We start from the raw sequence: 18,653 nt of genomic DNA, 5'->3' as shown, positions 1-18,653 counted from the left end.
TTTCAGCAATTAAATCCAGTGCCTATGAAGAAATCTATGAATCTATCTATGGAAATGTTCGTTTCTTTCTGTTTTAATATTTTTGTAAGCTTCACTAAATCTGGCACCTTCATAACAGTGTTCAAAAATAGTGGAAATTATTGAAATCTTTGTTTTATCCCTGAGTTTAATGGGAGTAGTTTAAATATGATGTCTGGGATAACTTTCTCGATACTTTACATTAGGTTATGAGAATTTCCTCCTATTTCTATTTTGCTAAATTTTGGTCAACAATAGATGTGGAATCTTGTCAAATATCCCTTTAATATCTTTAGAAATGGTTCTCTTTTCATTTATCCATTGTACATTCATGAGCTAAATTCTGCTTGGCCATTGTACCTTATGATGCTGCTAGATGCAGTTGGCTAATTAAGATTTTGGTATTTACTTAATATAAGTCTTTTGTAGAATTTTCGGTAATTTTTTTGTTTAACATATTTTGTTATTAGGGTTTGCTGACTCTAAGTTATCCAGTAATATTTCTAGTGGTTTAGACTGGGCGTTCTTGCATCTCTTTTTGAAGTATTCTTGGTTATTTGTGTTTTCTCAGAATATCTATTTCATATAGATTTTAAGACTCCTTGGCATGAGGTTGTATACTGTTAATTTAAAAAAAAGTTTCTTCCACTGTGGTTATATTGCCATTTTTTCTTATTATATTATTATATGTTCTTTAAAAAAAAAAACAAAACACTTGCTAGAGGTATTGTTATGGATTTTTTTATAAGCTTCAAGTTTGTTTTATTGGTACCAATGGGTTCTTTAATTTTTTCTAGTTCTTTAGTTTCTACATTTGTGTTTCTAATTCCTTTCTTTGACTTGCTGTGGCTTTTACCTCTTTTTTTCCCCCTAGATTTTTGTGGTATATCCTTAGATAATTTGTCATAGTTTTTGTTGTTTAATATTACAACGCTTTCTTATTATAATGTTTTCTTCTGAGTTTGGCATTAGCAGCATCCAGTGACTTAGATTTATCACATTCTCTTTATTTTATAATTCTCAATCATTTGTAATTTCCATTTCAACTTTCTCTTTGAATTACATAAAGATATTGTTTGCATTTTCAAATGGTTCTTTTGTTCTTATCATTTTATAATCTCATGATATTCTGATCATACAATTTGGTTGTACAATTTCTTCTTCATTGAATCACCTGAATTTTGTTAGTATCCTAATACATCATAAATTTAGATAGATAGTCTTTTAGTATTTGCAAAATATGGAATTCATTTATAGGGTACTTTATTCATTACTAAATCTAGTTTGTTTATTATTCAAATTCTTCATGGTCTCATTTTTTAAAAAGCTGCTTTATCTGGAAAATTCTGATTCTAGTTTTTATCAACTTTATTTTCCTAACAATTCTTGCTTCATGTACTTTATGTATGGTGAAAGTTTTTGACTACTACCATCTTGAAATAGTATTTTTTCTTTCCTATCTTTTCTGTTTTATGTTCATTGTATTTGCTCCTTACCTGTTTCATTATTTTCTTAGAAGTTTCTTACTCATTGTCAGTGTCAGGAATAAAACCTCTGTTTTACTTCCCCAGCCTTTTAAAAAGTATATATTTTATCTTATTCATGTCATTTTTTCCCCTTAACCATTAAATTAAATTGAGCCAAAGACATTTTCATTTTCAGCAATTGAAATTAATTGCTTTTTTTTTTTTTTTTTTTGCTGCCTTTATTCCTGCCCAATCTTTATTAGGAAACTCTTCCCATTTAAAATTTTTCTGTGATTTTAGTGTGTTCTCAATTTTCATATATATTTATCTTTGCGTATTTCAAAATGGCTTTTCTTTGCCCTTTTACAGGAACTCAAAAACTGGACTTCAGGTTCACATTTCTTTTCCCTCAGAATTATGTCCTTTTCACTCAATTGTTTTCTTAACTTTTTATTGTTTCTAGAATAAGTTAGATATCATTTGATTTTTTAATTTAAAACAAAACACCACCTTAGGAAGCTTTATAGAAGAGTCTCTGTGTCAGGAGTTCCCTCACGGCAGGCCTTGGAGTAGATCATCTTTCATTAGTGCTTTCTTTACATAGTGGAGCCAGATTTCTGACTAAAATGAAGTTTCCTTAAATTTATGTTAGTTTTCATGGATCATTTATTTATTGCTTCTGTTTGTCATTTATCATTTCCTAAATATTTTTTTGTTTTCTGTCTTACAGCTGTATATGTTCTCAGGAAAAATTCCTTTAAATTCTACTTACTATCTTATGATCTCACTGAAAATACAAATCAGGTGTTTTGTTGTTGTTGTTTTACATTATTTCCTGTTTTCTATATTTTGTTTCCCAGGTTCTGACTTGGTGTTTGGTTGAATGCATCATCTGTAATTGTGAAGGTCACTTTTTATTTTCCTTTGGTATAGCTCCCCCGAGTATGGTGTAACAATAGTTAGGTTAGTCTTTTGCCCCATCCCTGCCACTGTGTTGGATGTGGGTTAATCAGTCAGCAGTAGGGTTTTGAGGAGGTTATGAGAGAGGAGGAAGAAGGTAGGTGAGACCTCCTATGTAGTATGTTGTGGCTAGGGAGTCTCCCTGGGCTTTAACGCCACAGTAATGTTTGGGGATGGGTTCTTCTGGATGCTCTAAGGGAGCCAGGTCCACAGAGCCCTTCCACGCTGAATGTAACAGTTGAATAATATGCAGGTCAGCACTGTGTTGCATTATCCTCATTTGAACAACTTCAGGTCTGTGGGTGGTTTCCCTCTGTAGGAACTGAAAAAAGTTTTCCCTCTAATTTTGGTTGAGTTAGTTGTGGCACACGCTGATGTGCCATTCACGTTCTCCTTCACTGAAAGACTTGTTTCCCCAGGACTGGAAGCAATGTGGGCAGACAGTCTTCAGCTGCCAGCCTCTTCAAGGATTGCCTCAGCTTGCAGAGAGCTGCCTTTCCCAAGGTCTTGCCCCTTCCTGGTTATGGCCCACGTCTAATAACTGATTGATGTGGAAGTATAGCGCTGTGGCTATCTTAGACCAATTTGAGACTACTCTGAAGGACCATTTTAGCTCCAGAGCTCCCCAAAGCTTCGGCTTTGGGCAAAGATGTCCTTGGGCCGTATCACAGATTGATTTCTTCTTCTGCTCACTCCTGCTTCCTTCTCCTCCCTTCCACCGGTGTTGATCCCAAGAGCACTTCTTAATATCCTGAATGCTAAACTCCATCTCAGAGCCTGCCTCCTAGAGAACCCAACCCGTACCATTAGCTCAGAAGAAAAATAGGAGATTTAAAACATCAAATACGTATGCTTAGGTTACTATTTTATTCTTATGTCAATTATGAACTTTTTAGTGTTTGCTTCACTAAAGAAGAACATAAGAATTACTAATAGAAACCAGAAGGTTGTATATACTGACCTTTACCTGAATTCTAGAGAGCTGTGGTTCAGCCAGGATGAAAGTTCAATTAAAATCACGATTTCAAAGTGCATTCCCAGTAGTTAATGTAGATTCACTCTGATAACCTGCTTTGATGACATAGCAGTTACTGTCTTCTCCAGCAGTAGCAGTACGTCAGAAAATAAGACCAGTACATGCCTGGTCCCTCTTAGTGCTCCATCCCCCCAAAGTACACTGTCCTAACAGTTCTCTGTAGTTATACAATTAACTTGTCTTTATTATTTAATATTACAATCACATCTGCCCTTCTGAAACTATATCATTACTATTACTTTAATTTGGGGAAACTTTTTGACTGGTCTTAATTTCTTTCAAAATCTGATTTTATGGTATTTTTGTTCTGTTGTAATGTAGCTAAATACTTGAATGCAAGGCAAATAGAAGAAGAGATTATGTAAAGTACACAGTATTTTTCAACCTCTTCTAAAATATCTTTTTCAGCATACTCATGTACCCAGACTTATACCTTTAATAACAAGCAATTGCACATCAAAATCAGTTCCTGTAAGGAGGTAAGTTTTGAAAAAACTTAGTATAGCTTTATGTTGAATATTGCATTATGTTTAATTCTTAGTTGGGTGCAAAAATTAGTTGTCATCAATTTCTTGCCTTCTAGAAACCTTATTAAAATTTTTTAATCTTATGTCATATAAGGGAAAAAGGAACAAAGTGCTTGTTATGACTATGCACATTTCTCAGTTTTATCCTATTAAGGTTTGGTTTATTTGGGCCACTAGTTGTTTGGTTTTCAGAGAGTATGGAGTCTAGAGTTAGCCCTTACCTAGAGTCCTACAACTGTGACTGATTGTCCTACCTCAGGCAGTTATTTTAACAGCCCTGAATCTCAGTGTCTTCGTATGTTAGTGGGGCTAATAATGTGGACCCTATGGAGTTGTGAGGGTTAAATGAGAAACACAATGGTAGAATTGAACATAGTGTTTGGCACAGAGTGTGCAGCCATAACACGTCAGTCTGTCAGTATCTCTCTCTCTCTCCTTATGGTTTCTACAATCTTTAATATCATCACTATCTCCATGAATAATAAAGACAGCAAAAACAAGATTTGTGCATTGGATATTTAAGAAAATTGTAAAGAACTCTTTCCCCTTATTTGTTTGATAAATATGTTTATTTAAGTACTTTGAATGTTAGGAAAAATAAGACATCATTATTACCTGTAAGTGATTCAGAGTTTTGGGACAGTTGTTTAATTACCTCTCTCTTATGTCAGGGGTCGGCAAACAACAGCCCACTGGTCAAATCTGTCCAACAGTCTAGTTTTGTATGGCCCACAAGCTAAGACTGTTTTTTACGTTTTTGAAGGGTAGTTAAAAAGGGGGAAAGAAAAATATATAAAATAGAGACTATGTGGTTCTCAAAGTTTAAAATATTTACTGCCTAAAATATTTACTATCTGGCCCTTTACAGAAAAGGTTTACCAATCTCTGTCTTACATTGAAGAAAATGGTAATTGGAGAAATAAGAATGTGACAGAGAAGAGGAAGTCAGGAAATGCATCAGAAAATTACCTTGAAAATGGGGAGCAATTCAATACCTGTAAGGGAAAAGAGTTGGATATGATGTACGCAGAGATGGAAAGCTATGCTGTGTGCTGCAGAGCCATCGGACAGGCCACTGAGGCCAGAACACATGATAAATGGGAGGATTCAGTAGGAAAAGAGGCTGACTGAGGGGAAGAAGGGGATAGATTGAAGTCAAAGTATAGAGGGCTTTGAATGTCAGGAAGAGAAATTTTGATATTGTTCCATTAGCAGTTTTTGGTGAGGAGGTAATGTCATCCATCCTAGTTTTTATTTCAGCTATGAACAGCAATTAAAAAGGGACAATGAGAAGCACTGGTTTAATTAAGTAGGACTTCTTACAGCTCGTGTAAGAGAGGCAGGGTCCGAACTAGAGCTGTATTTATGATAATTGATTGAAGGAGGTTTTATTCAATAAATTCAGGAGATTTCAGATATAGAAATGAGTCTTGATAATTGGATATGGATGAGAAAGGTGATGTCAAGTGCTTCAGACTGTGATCTCTAGAGTCAGAATGCCAGGGTTTAAGGCCGTGCTCTATCACTTTGGGCAAATTAATTTAACCTCCATGTTTCTCTTTTTTCTAATCTGTATCATATGGGCTCCAAGAGTAGAATTGAGAGGGTAAGAATTAAATTTGTTGTTTTGTATCAGTATGTAGTGTTTGAGTTGACACTCACTGCCTGTGTAGAGATGTCTGTGAGCTGGTTGACACTGACTTAATGGCTGAATTGAAGAACCAGTGCTGGAGATAAAGGACTAGGTGTGAGAAGTACAGCTGATAGAGCTAAGGGTACAGGTGATACTGCCCAAGAAAAGACTATAAAAGGGAAGTGGGCTGAGATCAGCACTAACCAGGTGAACACCTATGTAAGGGTAGGTGGAGGGAAAGTGTTAATAAAGGAAGAAAAACAGGGCAGAGCTGTGTCGTCAGATGCCAAGAAAGAACAAAAGCTCAAGAATGAGACAGTTGAAGAAGTTGAGAACCAGAAGGCTAAGGAGAAAACACCAAATACTTGATTAAGAATCATTTACATATATATTTAAGGGAACAAATGTAGAAATGGAAGATCCGTCGCAGCTTTCTTGGTCACCATTGTATGTCTTCAGTTTCTAGTACGCAGTAGGTGTTTGGTAAAATATCTTTTAAATTAAGTTAAATTGTATATTTGACAAACATTTTAAGTTAAAATTATGGGGAACCCTTAAGGTCTTTTTGAACTATTAAGCATAGGAATAATTGGAGCCTTAAATAAGTTAAGTGGGACTTCCCTGGTGGCACAGTGGTTAAGAATCTGCCTGCCAATGCAGGGGACACGGGTTCGAGCCCTCGTCCAGGAAGATCCCACATGCCACGGAGCAACTAAGCCCGTGTGCCACAACTACTGAGCCTGCACTCTAGAACCCGTGAACCACAACTACTGAGCCCGTGAGCCACAACTATGGAAGCCTGTGTGCCTAGAGCCCGTGCTCCGCAACAAGAGAAGACACTGCAATGAGAAGCCTGTGCACTGCAATGAAGAGTAGCCCCTGCTTGCTGCAACTAGAGAAAGACCGTGCCCAGCAACAAAGACCCAATGCAGCCAAAACTAAATAAATAAAGAAATTTATTTTTTAAATTAATAAATTAATTATTTGACAGTAAAGATATCTAAAAACATGTCTTATGCTTTAATTTAGGGGGCAAAGTGGAATATTATAGAAGAAAGTGTTAATTAACATTTAGTTATAAATTAATATAACTTAGTATATTGTTATGACATTTAGTTATAATTAACTTTTATTTTTCAGGCGTTCATTTGAATTTTTAGATTTGTTGTTACAGGAGTGGCAGACTCATTCATTGGAAAGGTATGCATTGACTATTCCTCTCCCACCACCCTCCCCTCCCCATTGTCACCGGTTCTTTAGAAATTGATGTGACTGGTTTTGCATTATTTCTCATTTTGCTTTAAAAGTTATTAGCACTGATTTTCCCTTAAAGCTGTGGTGCTGCTCTTATTCATTACAGCTGTGATTTTCTTCTTTGTGGGGTGAGTGAGGGTCTCTTAGTAAATGGGTTACATAGGTGTTCCAGGTTAAATTGGGCAAATATTTTAAAATGTATTTCTAGTCACGTGAGATAGGTTTCCTGAGGTGCAATTTATCAAGTAATGAATGATTTAAGATAGAAGAAAGGCACTTCCTTTCAGAGGAAAGAGATTAAAAAAGTGAGAGAGGAATTTCCTGGTGGTCCAGTGGTTAGGACTTGGCGCTTTCACTGCCAGGGCCCGGGTTTGATCCCTGGTCAGGGAACTAAGATCCTGCAAGCCTCGCTGCGCGGCCATTAAAAAAAAAGGTGAGAGAGATTTGTTGGAAAGTTTTTCCACACCAGTTGTCAGGTGTCATTGGTCAAGTATACACTGGGCAGCGTCTAGTGAAGCTCTGAGATGAACAAGAGGAAAATGTTGGTCACTGGCTATTTGCATGGCTGTATTTCCATTAATTTCAAGTTTGAAGCTTGGGATATACATGCATTTATGTTGAACACGTTGCTGATTTTCCATTCTCATGGAAATCATTAAATCTATTCATAACCCATTTCTAAAAAATAGAATTTGTTGTTTACTGCAGGCATGACATAATTCCAAATTTTCTTTAAGTTCTTTTGTGGCAGCTGCTATTCAGTTTGGTTAGATTATAACTGATCGTACTATTAGCAAATAATTTTATACATTGGTAGATTAGTGAGGAACCACACAAAAGGTTTTTTTAAATTCATAAAAAATTTGAGATTTGAGTGCTATATGTCTGGACTCCATCTAAAAATAATTATGTCCAGGTTTATAATGTTTGACTTGTCAGAAGGAAACCATACATGAATGAAATGTATGGGATGGATTATTAGGAAATCTTGCAATCTTAGATTTATTATTGTGTACTAATTATCTTTTTATCTCCCTTGCCCCTTTGTGATTGATGCATAATGTATAGGCAGTATCATTTATGGTGAAATACATAGTTTTACACATGAATCTAAAGGTGTTTTATTTTATAGACATGCAGCCGTCTTGGTTGAAACTATTAAGAAGGGAATTCATGATGCTGATGCTGAGGCCAGAGTGGAGGCAAGAAAGTAAGTCTATATTTTTGACAGTTTAAACATACTTTGGTCTTTTCTTTGACAGGAATTATATTGGGAGAATGAAAATATCATTCAGGTGTCCCAAGTATTCTATTTGATTAGCTCTTTAGTAAAATGGAGGTTGATTTTTCTCCATTAAATCTGTACTGGGTGTCTTAACAGTTCACGTAGCATTGTCATTTGTACATTCAACAGTATTCCTGTTCCATCATAACATACTCACTTTTGCTGTGAATAAAAATAACTAATTTATTGAACATTTAATATGTACCTGATACTGTGTAGGGCAGTAGGTATATGTTATTTTCTAATCCTTAAAATGATCCCACAAAGGTACTATCTCCTTATATTGGCAACTGAAGTTTGGAGATTTGGGAGTTTACCCAAGGCCACACAGGCCGTAAGGATTACAGCCAGCTTTTGAACTGAGATCTCCTTTTCTCAAAAGCTTGCCATCTTTCTACCAAAACTTGTTAAATATAGAAAGTATTCTACTTGGCACATTGTGGGTGTATTAAAAACCTATGGGGGACTTCCCTGGTGGCACAGTGGTTAAGAATGCACCTGCCAACGCAGGGGACACAGGTTCGATCCCTGGTCCAGGAAGATCCCACGTGCTGAGCGGCAGCTAAGCCCGTGTGCCACAACTACTGAGCCTGAGCTCTAGAGCCCACGAGCCACAACTACTGAAGCCCACACGCCTAGAGCCCTGCTCTGCAACAAGAGAAGCCACTGCGAGGAGAAGCCTGCGCACCACAACGAAGAGTAGCTCCCACTTGCCGCAACTAGAGAAAGCCTGTGTGCAGCAATGAAGACCCAACGCAGCCAAAAATAAATTTAAAAATTAAAAAAAAAAACCTATGGGCTTAAAAACCTTTGTTCTTCTTGAACGTAAACATTTTACGGTTAATGTCTAATAATGCAAAGTTGTTACTTTTTGTTGTTTGTTCATTTGTTTTACAGGACTTACATGGGTCTTAGAAACCACTTTCCTGGTGAAGCTGAAACACTGTATAATTCCCTTGAGCCATCTTATCAGAAGAGTCTTCAAACTTACTTAAAGAGTTCTGGCAGTGTAGCATCTCTTCCACAATCAGACAGGTCCTCATCTAGCTCACAAGAAAGTCTCAAGTAAGGTCATATAAATGATAATTACTGATTTCTTTGTCTCTCCAGCTCCACAAAGTTCAAGTTGGATGGTTGAATATCTGATTGCTTTCACTTGAAGCCTTTTTGAAAGAATGATGACTGAATGTGCTTATTTTCTTTGGTCTGTTTTCTCAGGGGTTGGATTACATACTTGTATAACTTCTCATTAGGTAAAGAGTATAGGGATTCAAATTTTGTTTGAATATGTTCAAACATGTTTTGTTAGAATATGTTCATGTCTGTGAAAAAGATTGGAAAGCATTAATTTGTATACTTTTCTTAATACCTGGAAAATAGTCAATATAGTAAGTAGCCCATTTCTAGGACACTGTAGTGGAAGAGTTATAACGGAGATTCAGAAGTCATCTTCAGAACTCTTACACAGCACTGTGACTGGTAAAAACTCCACTGCTTTCTTTCCTCGCCTCTTGCACGGTTTAAGATTTCAGCAGATCCCTCAAAGGGGCGAAATTATCTAGTATCTGACCCACTTCTCTGTAACTCCACTCATCATTATGTTGGCTACCTCAAACCCTTGCTGCCTTGGCTTACCCCTATTTTCTGTTTCTCTAGCCCTATGAGACTGCTAAGATCCCTAGCAGTGGCCACAAGTACCTGAAGATTTCCCCAGGGAAGAGCAGCTCACAGAATGTCAGTTTACCTCCCTGTAATTCCTATCTCTTTAGGACCTTAACCCCACAAAGATTGCTGTTTGCCTTTGCAACTCTCTGGTACAGAACTGGGACTGGGAGGCACCTAGGGCACAAAATTCAAGGAAGCACTCACAGGGTCTTGTGAGTACTGTACTAAATAAAAGTTCAGTGACTTACATGTTTTCGGAGTAAAAGCAGATATGATTTGATTTTAAAAACAATTCTTGTAGGAATAATTACCTATTTAAACTTCTCTTTAAATTTGTGATAAATCCTTCACCTCAAATGAGCTTTGTTGCTTTTTTTCCCTTTACTTTGATTTACTATACTCAAACTTTAAAGTGTATATGAATCACCTGAAGATCATGTTAAAATGCAGAATCTGATTCAGTAAATCTGGGATGGGACCTGAGATTTTGCATTTTTTACCTACCCCTGGGTGATGTCAATGCTTTTTGTCTATGGACCATACTTTGAATAGCAAGGATCTAAACAAGATATTTTCTTACTCTAGTAGAACATCTTTAAACATAAACAAACAACTTTAAAATCTGTGGACTTGAAGTGGTCTGCCTCAACCTATTAGAGTAACAATTTTAGGGGACAATTATAAAAATAATATAATACTGGGTTTAATAACCAACTACCAAATTTACCATTTGATAATAATAACTTAAAGAATGTTTTTCAACACTCTGTCATTAACCTCTCTTCCCCTTACCTTTAAAATTTGTAGACAGGGAATTCCCTGGCGGTCCAGTGGTTAGGACTCCATGCTCTCACTGCCGAGGGCCTGGGTTCAATCCCTGGTCAGGGAACTAAAACTCCCACAAGCCACACAGCGTGGCAGATAGATAGATAGATACATACATAGATATACTTTCCAGACTCTCTCACATACTTAGATATTTATTTATGGGCTTCAGAGTACCATAGTAATTAAAGATAAATAATCAAAAAAGATATTAAAGGAGGCAGTGGATTCTTTGAGTTGATTCTAGGTGTTTTGCTTTCTAATCATACATGTTATCCTCAACAGTAGTCCTTAGCTTTGTTTCTGTTGCCCCATGCAGTAACACTTAATAGAACTGCTATAGATGGTGTTATACCTACAGGGTAACTGCACGAGTTACCAATGGCCACAACCATTATGACTTCGGTGAAACAGGCCTTGGTTACACTGAATTCCCTGTGTACTAGCAATAATACTACCTTTCTCTCCTTCTAAGTAAAATATCTCAGAATAGAAGTGTTGGAGAGTGCTATTATTGAGTTCCCTGTGGTAGTGTGTGCTGAGGACCAGAGTGGACAACAGCAACCTGCTCCCTGTTTCTGTAGAGCTTACAGTCTTTATTCAATGCTAGTTATTTCATTTTTGCTTCACAGCTAACTTAGATACCATTGATATATGACAACAACTGTTCTAAAGTGATTTGTAAAAGGAAAATTGAAATCAGAAATACGTCTCAACTCTTCGGAAAACTCAATGGTATTTCATTAATTTTTGTCAGAGGAGTGATAAATTATGTCATCTTACTAAAAGTATTTCTTTTTACCTTGCAGCCGCCCTTTTTCTTCCAAATGGTCTACAGCAAACCCATCAACTGTTGCTGGAAGAGGTAAATTGCCTTTTTAACTAAGAGTCATAGCATATTTTACTTAATAGAGTAAAAGTGACTATAAATAAAGTAAAAGTTACTATGTAAAAAGATATTCTCACTCTGGGTCACATCAAGGGTTGAAAAGTTTAAAACACAAAGTTACACTTTAAAAGTTTTAAAAGCACATTAGAACAGCTTTAAAGCTAAACAGTTAAAAGCAGTAGCTTTGAAACTGTTTTAATATGAACCACAATGAGAAAATCATTTTACATAGTAAATACCACACCTAATACTATACCTGTGTTTGTATACCATATACATATACTACATGTCATATATACAATGTAGTGTATATAATTATATATATACAATATACATATGCTGTGTAGTATATTGTATATAAATATACATATATAGTATAATCCAAAGTTCCAGGAAGCCTGCTTACCCTTACTTGTGATGCATTCTCTTTTCTACTGTGTTTCATTTCTTTAAAATGCTGTCATGACCCATTTAGTTGATTTCACAGCCTATTAATGGGTCATAACTCAGAGTTTATAAAACTCCTCATTAAAACTGAAAAACTAAAGACCAGAAATTTAATGACTTAATTGGCATTACCTAAGAGTGGCAGAACCTGCATTATTTTCTGAATTATTCTACCCCCAGGCTAGCTCTACTTGCATTATTCTTATAGTTAAAAAATAGCCCCGCCGTCATCTATTTATCTTGTAACAGTGCCTCATTTTCATGAATCAATCATAAACATCATCCTTTCATCTATAAAACAGTCCTATGAACTTTACAAAGTATAGTTATTTTTTCCATTTTATGAAAGGGGAAAATGAGGCAGAGAAATATTGAGAAAATTGTCCAAGAAGAATTAGTTGTGACAGCATTGAAACTGAGGCATTCTGATTTTAAAATAATCTAAAGTACTTTCTAGTATCCATTTGGCCACTACTTCCTTTTTGACCATTTGTCATCATGGATTATCTCATGGTGATTTCAAGTTTATATAATTTTTGTGCCGTTTGCAGTGATTGAAATAATATAGGTTACCTTTCCTTTGTTTTTCATAGTATCAGCAGGCAGCAGCAAAGCTAGTTCCCTTCCAGGAAGCCTACAGCGTTCACGAAGTGATATTGATGTGAATGCTGCTGCTGGTGCCAAGGCACATCATGCTGCTGGGCAGGCTGTACGAAGTGGGCGGTTAGGTGCAGGTGCCCTGAATCCAGGTTCCTACGCATCACTAGGTAAGACAGCTAACTGTGGGAAATTGTACAACATTTTCTCCCTGGTCTCAGGGAAGCAGTGAATCATCATCAATTTCAGTGATTGATGATGGTAATATCTTTATCATTTCTATTTCATTCTTGCTAGTTAAGGATAGTCCATATGTTTTATATGATTCTGTCCTTGCAGTGTAGTTCTGAGGTATCTGAAGTACCTTGTTTCTACTTTTCCACCTGTTGTTCTCCTAATCATCTTAATCAAAGGAACAATTCTTTATTCCATGATTTGCCTATAGAATATTCAAAGTTCTGCACTACAGCCACATCCAACTGCTGGATACTAAGGGAGTTTGGTCTTGTACCCAGCTTCTCCATTCTCTTTCTCCTACTTCAGTTCCCTTACCAAGAAGTTAAAGCCTTTTGGAAATATGGGAAAACCGCAAAGCTGAATCATAGCCAAAGCTTAAACATAAATAAAATACCTAGGAATAAACCCACCTAAGGAGACAAAAGACCTGTAAGCAGAAAACTATGACACTGATGAAAGAAATTAAAGATGGTACAAACAGATGGAGAGATATACCACGTTCTTGGATTGGAAGAATCAACATTGTGAAAATGACTATACTACCCAAAGCAATCTACAGATTCAGTGCAATCCCTATCAAACTACCAATGGCATTTTCCACAGAACTAGAACAAAAAATTTCACAATTTGCATGGAAACACAAAGGACCCCGAATAGCCAAAGCAATCTTGAGAAAGAAAAACGGAGCTGGAGGAATCAGGCTCCTGTACTTCAGAGTATACTACAAAGCTACAGTAATCAAGACACTATTGTCCTGGCACAAAAACAGAAATATAGATCAGTGGAACAGGATAAAAAGCCCAGAGATAAACCCACGCACATATGGTCACCTTATTTTTATATAAAGGAGGCAAGAATATACAATGGAGAAAAGACAGCCTCTTCAATAAGTGGTGCTGGGAAAACTGGACAGCTACATGTAAAAGAACGAAATTGGAACACTCCCTAACACCATACACAAAAATAAACTCAAAAATGGATTAAAGACCTAAATGTAGGCCAGACACTATAAAACTCTTAGAGGAAAAAAACATAGGCAGAACACTCTATGACATCCATCACAGCAAGATCCTTTTTGACCCACCTCGTAGAGAAATGGAAATAAAAATAAAAATAAACAAATCGGACCTAATGAAACTTAAAAGCTTTAGCACAGCAAAGGAAACCATAAAAAAGATGAAAAGACAACCCTCAGAATGGGAGAAAATATTTGCAAACAAAACAACTGACAAAGGATTTGTCTCCAAAATATACAAGCAACTCATGCAGCTCAATAACAAAAAAACAACCCAATGCAAAAATGGGCAGAAGACCTAAATAGACATTTCTCCAAAGAAGATATACAGATTGCCAACAAACACATGAAAAGATGCTCAACATCACTAATCATTAGAGAAATGCAAATCAAAACTACAATGAGGTATCACCTCACACCAGTCAGAATGGCCATCATCAAAAAATCTACAAGCAATAAATGCTGGAGAGGGTGTGGAGAAAAGGGAACGCTCTTGCACTGTTGGTGGGAATGTAAATTGATACAGCCACTATGGAGAACAGTATGGAGGTTCCTTAAAAATCTAAAAATAGAACTACCATACGACCCAGCAATCCCACTACTGGGCATATACCCTGAGAAAACCATAATTCAAAAAGAGTCATGTACCACAGTGTTCATTGCAGCACTGTTTACAATAGCCAGGACATGGAAGCAACCTAAGTGTCCATCAACATATGAACGGTTAAAGAAGATGTGGCACATATATACAATGGAATATTACTCAGCCATAAAAAGAAACGAAATTGAGTTATTTGTAGTGAGGTGGATGGACCTAGAGTCTGTCATACAGAGTGAAGTAAGTCAGAAAGAGAAAAACAAATACCGTACGCTAACACATATATATGGAATCTAAAAAAAACATGGTCCTGATGAACCTAGGGGCAGGACAGGAATAAAGACAGAGACGTAGACAATGGGCTTGAGGACACAGGGAGGGGGAAGGGTAAGCCAGGACGAAGTAAGAGAATATCATTGACATATGTACACTACCAAATGTAAAACAGATAGCTAGTGGGAAGCAGCCGCATAGCGCAGGGAGATCAGCTCAGTGCTTTGCTACCACCTAGAGGGGTGGGATAAGGAGGATGAGAGGGAGACGCAGGAGGGAGGGGACATGGGGGTATACATATGCATATAGCTGATTCACTTTATTATACAGCAGAAACTAACACACCATTGCAAAGCAATTATACTCCAATAAAGATGTTAAAAAAAAAAAAGCTTAAACATATATTCCCAAAGCTATTCAGAGTTTGTTTTTTATATCCATCAACCCTAAAAGTTTGAAGTTGGTTATCCATATTATTTATCTCTGTTTTGTGCTTCATTTTTCTTTCTCTTGGGTAGTACTCATGGAACACTAGGCAGGCAGATCATTGGAACACAATAGGAAGTGCAGAGATTCTAGGTGTGAATGTGGTACATAATAAAGGTGGCATAGCTGCATTCAATGAAGAAAGCATAAATTATACAGTAAATGGTGTTTAGACACATGGCTTACAATTTGGTACAAAATTAAGTTAGAACCATGTTTCATACCGTATAAAAATTTATTCCAGATGACTTAAGAAGTTGAACAAAAATATAAAGCATCTTGACAAAAACATAGTAGTTGAGTATTCATGTAATCTCAGATTGGAGAAGAAATTTCTAAGCATAAAGAGCCAGAAAACCATGAGGGAAAATCTGTTAGGATTGAAATCTTAAGTGTGAAAATATAAAATCAAGTGACTGAAAATTAAAAGGGAAAAAAATTTTGCCAATACTACAAAAAAAGCTAAAATGTCAGCAAGTTTTATAAGTCTATGAGAAACAAATGAGCTTATTTTTATAGAAAAAATTTTTACATATATCGAGAAAAGCATATTTCAAAATTGCCCCCAAAACCCCCAAACAGATGTTGGACCTCCACTGTAATCAAACAAATGCAAACTGAAAGACCTGTAAATGCAACAAGAAAGTTAAGGTTAGTGCCTACTATTCATAAAGAATGTGTTTAAAAGTGCTGATGTGAAGTAATCATGGAATATACTTTATCTGAGTGGCATTTTAATAATACCCATGAAGCTTTTTTAAATGTTGAGAGTTTTGAGCCAGGAATTCAATGTTTATAGATAATTATGCCAAGAAATAAAAGGAATATTCATTATGTTTCTAAAAATAGATGTATTAGATTCAACCTTGATGTGTAACAAAGAGGGAGTGATTAAGTTATGATATATCCTTACAGATTCTATGCAGCCATTAACAAGTCATATTTTTTTAATTTTTAAAAAAATTTTATTTATTTTTGGCTGCATTGGGTCTTTGCTGCTGCGTGCGGACTCAGTAGTTGCGGCATGCTGGCCCTAGAGTGTTCGGGCTTCAGTAGTTGTGGTGCGTGAGCTCAGTAGTTGTGGCTCGAGGGCTCTAGAGCTCAGGCTCAGTAGTTGTGGTGCACGGGCTTAGTTGCTCCATGGCATGTAGGATCTTCCTGGACCAGGGATCAAATCCATGTCCCCTGCATTGGCAGGTGGATCCTTAACCACTGTGCCACCAGGGAAGCCCCAACAAGTCATATTTTTAGCAAAGATCAAATGATACGGCCTACCAAACAATGTGTGATACTTTCATTATTTTGTATAAAATTATACACAGATAAAAGACTGGACAAAGATGGGTTTTTTTGTTTGTTTTTTTGTTAAGATTCATCTATGTTGTTGCATGTAGCTAAAGTTCATTTATTTATATTTCTATGTACAATATTCTATTGTATGAATATATCACAATTTAGTTTTCTGTTCTACTGTTAGTGGGCATCTTGGTTGTTTCCTGGTTTTTTATTATTATGAATAATATTCATGAACATTCTTATATATAAGACTGGACAGAGATGTTTACAAAGATGTCAACAGTGGGTTGATTAGTGCTTTTAATTTTCATAAAACTTTTCTGTGGTAGAAACATTACCTTCCTGGAAATGCATTATTATTTCAATATATGAAAACTAATCAATATAATATACCATATAGTAAAATAAAGGACAAAAATCACATGATCATCTTAGTAGATACAGAACAGGCATTTGACAAATTCCAACACCCTCTCATGATAAAAATACTCAACAAACTAGTATAGAAGGGAACTTTCTGAACCTGATAAAGAACATCTGTGAAAAATCCACAGGTGGTATATACGTCATGATGAAAGACTGGATGCTTCACCCAACATCAGGAACAAGATAAGGATGTCCACTCTTGCCCTTCCTAACAGCATTAGCATGGAAGTTCTAGCCAGGTCAGTTAGGCCAGAAAAAGAAATAAAAGGTATCCATATTGGAAAAGAACTGAAACTATTTGTAGAAAAGATGGCCTTATATATAGAAAATCCTAGGAAATTCACAGAAAAACGATTAGAGCTTATTAATAGTTCAGCAGAGTTACCGAAGATAAGATCAATATAGAAAAATCAATTGTATTTCTAAATGCTAGCAATGAGGGACTGCCCTAGTAGTCCAGTGGTATAGAATCCGCCTTACAATGCGGTGGACACTGGTTCAATCCCTGTTCAGGGAACTAAGATTCCCACATGCCGTGGGGCAACTAAGCCTGCATGCCACAACTACAGAGCCCACTCACCCTGGAGCCTGCGCGCCACAACTAGAGAAGAGAAAACCTGCACACCACAACTAGAGAGAAGCCCGCGCACCACAACAAAAGATCCCATATGCTTCAATGAAGATCCCATGTGGCACAACTAGAGAGATGCCCGTGCACCACAACAAAAGATCCCACATGCCTCAATGAAGATCCCATGTGCCACAACTAAGACCCGACACAGCCAAAAAGAAATAAAATAAATAAATAGAAGATGGTGGAGTAGAAGGTCGTCTGCTCATTCCCTCTTGTGAGAGCACCAGAATCACAAATAACTGCTGAACAGTCATCGACAGGAAGACACTGGAACTCACCAGAAAGATACCCCACATCCAAAGACAAAGGAGAAGCCGCAGTGAGATGGTAGGAGGGGCGCAATCACAATAAAATCAAATCCCATAACCACTTGGTGGTTGACTCACAAACTGGAGAACAATTATACCACAGAAGTCCACCCACTGGAGTGAAGGTTCTCAGCCCCAAGTCAGCCTTCCCAACCTGGGGGTCCAGCAAAGGGAGGAGGAATTCCCAGAGAAACAGACTTTGAAGGCTAGCGGGATTTGATTGCAGGACTTCGACAGGACTGGGGGAAACAGAGACTCCACTCTTGGAGGGCACACACAAAGTAGTGTGTGCATCAGGATCCGGGGGAAGGAGCAGGGACCCCATAGGAGACTTAACCAGACCTACCTGCTAGTGTTGTGGGGTCTCCTGCAGAGGCAGGGGGTGGCTGTGGCTCACTGCAGGGACAAGGACACTGGCAGCAGAAGTTCTGGGAAGTACTCTTTGGCATGAGCCCTCCTGGAGTCCGCCATTAGCCCCACCAAAGAGCCATTAGCCTCCAGTGCTGGGTCATCTCAGGCCAAACAACCAACAGGGAGGGAACTCAGCCCCACCCATCAGCAGACAAGCAGATTAAAGTTTTACTGAGCTCTGCCCACCAGAGCAACACCCAGCTCTACCCACCTCCAGCCCCTCCCATCAGGAAGCTGGCACAAGCCTCTTTTTTTTTTTTTTTAAACGTTCATAGCAGCTTTATTCATAATCACCAAAACTAGAAGCAACCAAGATGTCCTTCAGTAGGTCAATTGATAAACAAACTGTGGTACATCCATGTAATGG

At 37.1% G+C, this 18,653-nt stretch overlaps 1 protein-coding gene across 1 annotated transcript in view; it reads left to right on the top strand.

The window, feature by feature from the left end:
- Positions 1-18,653, top strand: part of CLASP2 (cytoplasmic linker associated protein 2) — a 176,983-nt gene that overhangs the window by 79,862 nt on the left and 78,468 nt on the right. Inside the window, 6 exon segments of the mRNA XM_036868146.1 lie at positions 3,889-3,959; positions 6,781-6,840; positions 8,027-8,104; positions 9,077-9,244; positions 11,479-11,534; positions 12,599-12,772. Of these exon segments, the coding sequence (XP_036724041.1) occupies positions 3,889-3,959; positions 6,781-6,840; positions 8,027-8,104; positions 9,077-9,244; positions 11,479-11,534; positions 12,599-12,772 (607 nt within the window).

The sequence above is a fragment of the Balaenoptera musculus genome, chromosome 11 (genome assembly GCF_009873245.2).
Source record: "Balaenoptera musculus isolate JJ_BM4_2016_0621 chromosome 11, mBalMus1.pri.v3, whole genome shotgun sequence".
Lineage (NCBI taxonomy): Eukaryota > Metazoa > Chordata > Mammalia > Artiodactyla > Balaenopteridae > Balaenoptera > Balaenoptera musculus.
This window is presented reverse-complemented; position numbering and strand designations above follow the sequence as displayed.